General features: G+C 46.7%; 1 protein-coding gene across 1 annotated transcript in view; it reads right to left on the bottom strand.

Moving 5' to 3' along the window:
• Positions 1-5,322: 5,322 nt before the first annotated feature.
• Positions 5,323-7,431, bottom strand: part of LOC102484559 (testis anion transporter 1-like) — a gene marked incomplete at its 5' end in the record, with an annotated part of 14,909 nt that continues 12,800 nt past the window's right edge. The window contains one exon of the mRNA XM_006144238.2: positions 5,323-6,130. Within this exon, the coding sequence (XP_006144300.1) occupies positions 5,648-6,130 (483 nt within the window). The remainder of the gene's footprint in view (positions 6,131-7,431) is intronic.

Below are 7,431 nucleotides of genomic sequence, written 5' to 3'. Positions count from 1 at the left end.
TCACTCTTTCTACCTCTTCACATGTCTTGTTATTTATTTATTTATTTATTTAAGGTTTTTGTCACCGGGCATGTGCACTTGCCAGAGAGAGACAGTGAGAGGGAAGTGAGAATTCATCCTCCAGGAGGGATGTCCATGTGACAGTCCCTTCTCCTCCATTCTCCTCTTGAAGTTTATGGTATGTGTGCACCTGTGCTCTGTATTTTTCAAGCCACCAAGTCTGGGGCTCAAACCGGGGTTGGCCATGTGGGTGAAGTCCAGCACCTTAACCACCACACTCTTCAGTCTCTTAATTTATGGGGTTCCTCTTCCTTTTTTTGTTGCTGTGCTTGTTTTCATCTTTTTGTTGAAGAAACTGGCTCGCTGTCCTGTTGAGCTATCTGGATGCTGCTGCTGCTGTTGCTTCTCTCCTCTTCTTATTTCTTCTGAGAGAGAGAGAGAGAGAGAGAGAGGACCCTAACTGGGTTCTCATGCTGCGATCCACCCCCAGCTTCAGCCAGCTCCAGGGTGTAAGCATGTGTGTGCCCGGTATCCTCAGGAATGTCTCTGAAAGTGAACGCCAAGCCCTCCCATGTGGGTCTGCCTCTTAGGGCATCATGCTTTACTCTGGCACCACCGTCCAGCCCCCGAGTTTTCTGGATCCTTCTGAGTGTACCCTCCTATTACAGTATCATCAAACACATAGTGCGCCCTGTTATTTCCAATAATCTGGTAGTTGGACCCACCTAATAATCTAGATCAATTTTGGGGGGGGGGAGGCAAGGTTACTTTGCAGATAGTACTGTATATTTCTCTTTTTCAATCATACAGGGTAATTACTATGTATTCTTTTTTTTAATTGCCAGAGGGCATGTGCGAGGTCAGGGGGAGACCTAGAGAGAGCTCACTTCCCAATGGGCAGGGTCATGGTGCAGTCCTTTTCCCTCCAGGTCTCCATCTCATCGGGACTTGGGGCGTACGTGCACACATGCTAGTGTTTTTCAAGTCACCAGAGTCGGGATTCAAATTGCAGTCAGTGGCGTGGGATCTCGCTCCCTCTGAATAGTGCTTCGGGGCTGGCCTCCTACTTATGCCTTTTTAAATTTGTCAGAGGGAGTGCACACTGCCTGGGGAGAGAGGAAAAGTGAGAAAGCACTCTCCCTCAGGGTGTGCTGCCATCCCTTCTCCATTTCTCTCTCCTTTTGGAATTTGGACACACACACACACACACACACACACACACACGTCTGCTGTTTTTTAAGCTAGTTGGTCTAGACTTGATCTATATGGTCACCATGTGGGACGCAGCCACCTTCACTACCAGGCCACAGGCTCGCCCCCTACTTATTATTAATGCCCAGCACAAATGTCATTTCCTCTTAGTAGTTTTCCCTGACCCACGATCATTCTAACCTCTCCTGTTGTCTCTGTTTTCTTAGTTTTTCTTCTCACCTCCTTTCCATATTGCACTGGAATCACTTAGGAATCCATGACGTTCCCGTTCTACAAGGCCTGTTTGTAGCTGGGAATTGCCAGCAGAAATTACATCGGAGTTATGTTCTTACATTCCTACTCACCGTAGTGTGGTGGGTGACAAGTGGCCACAAATTCTTCGCTCCTCCCCCCTTCCAGGAGCGCAGTGCATTTCCCCTCACACCGAGCCAAGGTTTGCTGTGTCACTTCCTTTGATTAACAGAAGGTTGTAGAAGTGGTACTCCGCCTTGTGCCACTGAGTAAAGTCTAGTAAACTCCTAGAGAGACTGGAGAGAGATGCTGGCCCAGCAACCAGGTTTTCTAGCCCTCCCAGCTGAAGTGTCAGATGTGCCAATAAAGCCATGCTTGGCTTCCAGCCCCAGTTAGAGCTCCAGATGACAGCTCCAGGCAACGTAGATTGTAGACTCATGAGCAATTGAGTGATTATTGCTTTAAACCCCTACATTTTGGGAGAGTTTGTTACATAGCAATAGACTGCTACAACACATATTATTTAGGATATGGTAAGCATCTTACCATTTATTGAATTTAATTGTAAATCATTAGATAGGCAAGTAGAATAGACAACCCCATAGCCTTCCAGGCGTGGAGATTCTATCGTCCCGTCATCAATAACCATGGGTTATGGCATCACTCCCTCTATTTGTGCTGATAATTCAGAGTTGATTCAAATGTAACCTGTTGAGTTCTTGGACTTTGTGACAAATTAACATATTCAGAGACAGCTGTCTGGAGTTACCTATATTTTAACCAGCCCTCTTTTTTTATTTTTTGAGAGATTTTTTTCTATAGAGTGCGCGCCCTCACCAGAGAGACAGACAGAAAGTGAGAAATCACACCCCCCCCCCCACACACACACACACACACCAAGCAGGGATGGCCACACCGCAATCCCTTCTCCATTCTCCTCTTAGGATTTTAGGCATGCGTGAACATATGCCTAGCGTGAGTTTTAAGCTACCAGGTCTGGGACTCAAACCACAATTGACTACATGGGAGTCCAGCGATGTAACCATTATGCTGTCTGCTGGTCCCAGCCAGTCCCTTTTCTATACACTTTTGTTTATTTCTGTGAACTTACTTAGATCTTTGCATATACAGATAGTTGCCCAAAGCCTGGGTACTGTATAACACAGCTGCTTTGAGGGTTTTTCTCCCCAGTACTGGGAAACATCTTGTGGTAAGGCATTTACACTTTCAGATGCAATCTCTACTGGTTTTGCCATCTTTAGAAATTTTCTCCAATTTCTTTTTGATGTAAAAGTTGCTGCAGGTGCATGCACGTGTTAGAGAGAGACAGTGAGAAAGTGCTCCCTAGGGGGTATGGCAGGGCTACAATCCCTTCTCCCTTCTGTTGGGATTTGGGGTATACATGCACCCAGCATCTTTTTCAAACCTATGGATCTAGGACTTGAGTCACACAGTCGGCTGTGTGGGATCTAGCCACTTTGACCACCACACCACAGGGTTACCCTCTCTCGTTTCTTATTAGAGAGACAGAACCTTTCATGATAATCATGCTGTGAAACGTGAGCTAACAGACCCGGCTCACGTGGTGATCTTCAAGCCACCAGGTCTGGGGCTCAAACTGCGGTTGGCCATGTGTGAGTCCGGTGACGTAACCACTATGCCATTTGCTGGCCCCAGTTTTGACAGACTTCTCCACCATCCCCTGCTACCCTGAAAACGTATTCCTCATTTGCCCCCATTTCTGGCTGAGCCCTTGGAGTTACAGTGGTTACCCACAGGCTCTATCTGGCCACTCCCCAAACGCTTGGCTTCTGTTCTCGTCCACGTTCACCACTTTCGGTTTCCCATTTGTCTCTGCCTTCCTAGCAGTCATCGGAATTTGTCTTAAGCCTAACTCGTATTCAACCATCGGATCCCAGGTCATATGTCATTGTCTTAGGAAGAACTTTCTTGACACTGAAGACTAGGTCAGGCCCTTCTGATGCATGCCCACAGAACTTCCCATATTTTACTTTCAAGATACACCAGTTAGAATGATTTTCATCATCCATTCTGCTCATCCTGTACCTTCAGCACCGGGGACAGTGCCCGGCACATAGTAGGAGTTTCATAAACGGAACGTGTTGAGTAATCATGAAAAAGTGAAGTGTGTGACTTGGGCTCTGGCCTCTCTTTGTGTATACAATGGTCATAGTGTATGTGACCTTAGGCTAGTCACAAAACCTCGGTCTCTGTTTATGCATGCAGAAAGTTGAGATAATACTGTTTTATCTGTCCTACAGTATGAGGTGCTACGCATGTAGCAGGTGCTTTTTGAAATGCTTGTAGAATAAATAAATGCCTATATTATCTCTATGATAACCAGTGTCTTGTCTTGTCTTTCTATTCTTTTTTAGGTTTTTGCCATAGGGCGCAGGCATTCACAGGAGAGAGACAGAGACAAAGAAAGAGATAGTGAGGAAGCACTTCCCAGGGGGAGCGAAATACTGTAATCCCTTCTCCATTCTCCTCTTGGGGTTTCGTGCATGCACATATGGGTACCTGGCATGATTTTCAGGCTACTGGGTCTGGGATTTGAATCACAGTCGGCCGTGTGGAAGTCCAACACCTTAACAATGACAGCACCTGCGGGCCCAGATGGTGTATGTATTTTACAAAGACTTTAATTTAACAAACCAGTGAAACTGAGTACCCAGGCAGGAGAAGTCATGTTTATTGAGTTGGAACTAAAATTCCAGATTTCATACCTTTGTTCAGGAGTCTCTATTTTTCCTCTAGTCATAGCTTAATACTAGACAGTTTTTACTGAAAAAGAGGGATTTTTTTTTTCCTGAGAGGTTTTTGCTGTAGGGTGCGTGTGTTCACCAGAAAGACAAAGAGAGACAGAGAGACAGAAAGTGAGAAATCACCCCCGGGGGGGATGGCCACACTGCAATCCCTTCTCCTCCATTCTCCTCTTGGGATCTTGTGCACGCATGCACACATGCCTGGCATGAGTTTAAGCCACCAGGTCCGGGACTCGAACCGTGGCCAACTACATGGGAGTCCAGCAGCATAGCCATTACACCAACTGCTGATCCTAAGGGAAATTTTTTAATGGATATCACTAGCAATGACTGACTGTTTTGATTCCTAGAGGTTCTGTGTATACCATGGATTTGAACTAAGTCTGGTCTACCTAGAGTACATATTCCAGATGGTTTGTGTCTTAAAGCCATGTAAAGAAAAAGTAGTGGTGGATCTGAAACTGACAAGGGGAAGTTCCCAAAAGCTAATGTTGCTCGAGCTCACTGGCCTCATGAAACCAGGTAAGATCTTGACTTCTGGGAGTTACAGCAGAAGTGCTGGGAGCTTAGCTGGTCTTTGTACGGCAAGGCTTACCTGTGGCCTGGCTTATCCTGCCACTTCCCCATTCCTCCCATCACTGCAGTGAAGATCCCTTGGATAGAAGATACAGACGCTACATCTCTCCTTCACCACATTCACTTTCTTCTGGAATCCCTCCCATTTGGTATTTCCTTAGGAATACAGATTACAGAGAAGAGGGAAGGTACAGAAAGGACTCAAATGGGGGCCAGCAGTTGGCGTAATGGCTATGTCACTGGACTCCCAAGTAGTCGACCGTGGTTTGAGTCCCAGACCCGGTAGCTTAAACTCATGCTGGGCGTGTGTGCGTGTGTGCCCAAGATCCCAAGAGGAGAATGGAGGAGAAGGGATTGCGGCGTTGCCGTTCTTCCTGGGGGTGATTTCTCGTTTTCTGTCTGTTTGTCTCTCTGGTGAGCGCACGAGCCCTATAGCAAAAAGCTCTCAAAAAAAAAAAAAAAAAAGAAAAGAAAAGAAAGGACCCAAATGTAACTGAAGTTATGTATTTTATTTGAGCGTCATGTATAGAGATGAGAGGAGTGAGTTAGAGATGGTCTGGCACAAAGCCCAGAAACGTAGGGTGTGTGAAGGAAATCCACCAATAGAATCTGCTGAAGGCGAGATGAAGGGGGCCTGGACAGGGAGTCAGAGGTGATGGTCGGCACTTAGCAATGCCTTCTGGGGTACGATCCCAGTGCTGAGTAAAGAAGGCCGGCAGGTGAGGGAGTCACGAAACAGGTACAGCTGCTTCGTGTCTGATCTAGGTCTCTTGACCGAGTGACCCCTTTTGGAGGGAGAGGATTCGCCAAGGTTAACTGACGTCTTATTCCCATGTCCTCTCCTAGGCATCCTTGTTGTTGCCCTCGGGCGAGTACGAATCCGCAGGGTGATGCCTCCTCTCCATTGACCGTGTCCAAGGTGGAGTTTGAGATGAAGACCTGGGAGCCACAGACCGATATGGGGGCCAGTACCGCTGCCCACGAGGAGCGCGAGCCCTAGATTTGGGCCTGGGTTTGTCCTCGGGCTCCCCCTTCAACTCCTGGTCAGGCTCAGGTTCAAGCTCGGGCTCGTGCTCAGGCTCAGTCTCAGGCTCAGCTTCGAGCCTGAGCTCTGCATCCGGATCCAGCTCAGAATCAGGCTCCAGCTCCTGATCCAGGTCTAGGTCCAGATCCATCCCAGTCTGTTCTGACTCCAGCATGGGCTCCAGTGCCAAATCGAGCTCCGAATCATCCTCTGCTGCTGGATCCTGGACCTTAGGGAAGCCCAGACTTGCAAGTTTTGGACTTTCTAGAAAACTACTGTTCCTATGTCCTGAGTTGTCATTCTGAAATACAGCACAATGAAATGAGTTAAAAATTTTAATGAAATTTAACTTTGAGTAGTCAAGGGATTTCAAAAGACAACAGGACTTATGGTTTCAGAACTACAGATTCCTAGCAAAGTAGAAAATATTTCTTCCCTCCATCTGATTTCCCCTTTTTTTTTTTTTTTTTTTGAGAGGTTTTTGCTATAGGGAGCGTGCACTTGCCGGACAGACAAAGAGAGACAGAGAGACAGAAAGCAAGAAATTACCCCCCCCCAGGGGGGATGGCCATGCCGCAATCCCTTCTCCTCCATTCTCCTCTCGGGATCTTGGGCACTCACGCACACGTGCCCAGTGTGAGTTTTAAGCCACCAGGTCTGGGACTCGAACTGCAGTCAACTACATGGGAGTTCAATGACATAGCCATTATGCTAACTGCTGGTACCCCCCTCTTTTTCTTTTAAAGAATTATTTTATTTTATTTTATTCATTGTCATTATTTTATTAATTTATTTATTTTATTGAAGTTGACCCAAGAGAGACAGAGAGAGAAGAAAAGTGAGAAGGCAAACTGCCAGGTCTGGGACTCGAACCATGGTCAGCCATGTGGGAGTCCAGCCACCTTAACCATCACACCACCTGCTGGCCCCAAGAAATCACCACTCCAGGGCTATGGCCATACCACAATCCCCTCTCCTCCATTTTCCTCTTGGGATTTTGGGCATGCACACACACGTACCTGGCATGAGTTTAAGCTGCTGGGTCCAGGACTTGAACCACAGTTGACTACATGAGAGTCCAGCGACATAGCCATTATGCCATCTGTTGGTCCCTGCATTTCACCTTCTGTTTACCCTCTGGTTTCTTAGTACTCACTATTCTTGAGGCTCAGTCAATCTCTCACTTCTGATTCCTCTGCTGTTTCTAGCTAGACTGGATTTCACGATCAACCATTTAAACAGCAATGTCTCTTGACAGCATTGTGGAAGTTCTTGTTTTCTAGATCTTACTTGACTTGCCAACTCCCAATGCAATCTTAATAATAATAATATATAATATATAAGGGAGAAGGCAAGCCGCCAGGTCTGGGACTTGAACTGTAGTTGCTCATGTGGGAATCCAGTGCCCCAACCACCATGCCACCTGCAGGCCCTCAACATCCGGTTATTAATATCTCAAGAACCAGGCCTTGTGCCTGTCACATAGCAGGTGTCACAAGGCTTGAGGGATGAGGCTTGCAACAGTCTTCCACAAAATTAACCACTTTCACTCTTACTGAAAGCCTTTCTTCTCTTCTACCATTGATAGTCTTCCTTCTTTCC

This window comes from Tupaia chinensis, unplaced genomic scaffold (genome assembly GCF_000334495.1).
Source record: "Tupaia chinensis unplaced genomic scaffold, TupChi_1.0 Scaffold000116_1, whole genome shotgun sequence".
Classification (NCBI taxonomy): Eukaryota; Metazoa; Chordata; class Mammalia; order Scandentia; family Tupaiidae; genus Tupaia; species Tupaia belangeri.
The sequence above is the reverse complement of the archived record's forward strand: the minus strand, read 5'-3'. Positions and strand labels throughout refer to the sequence as shown.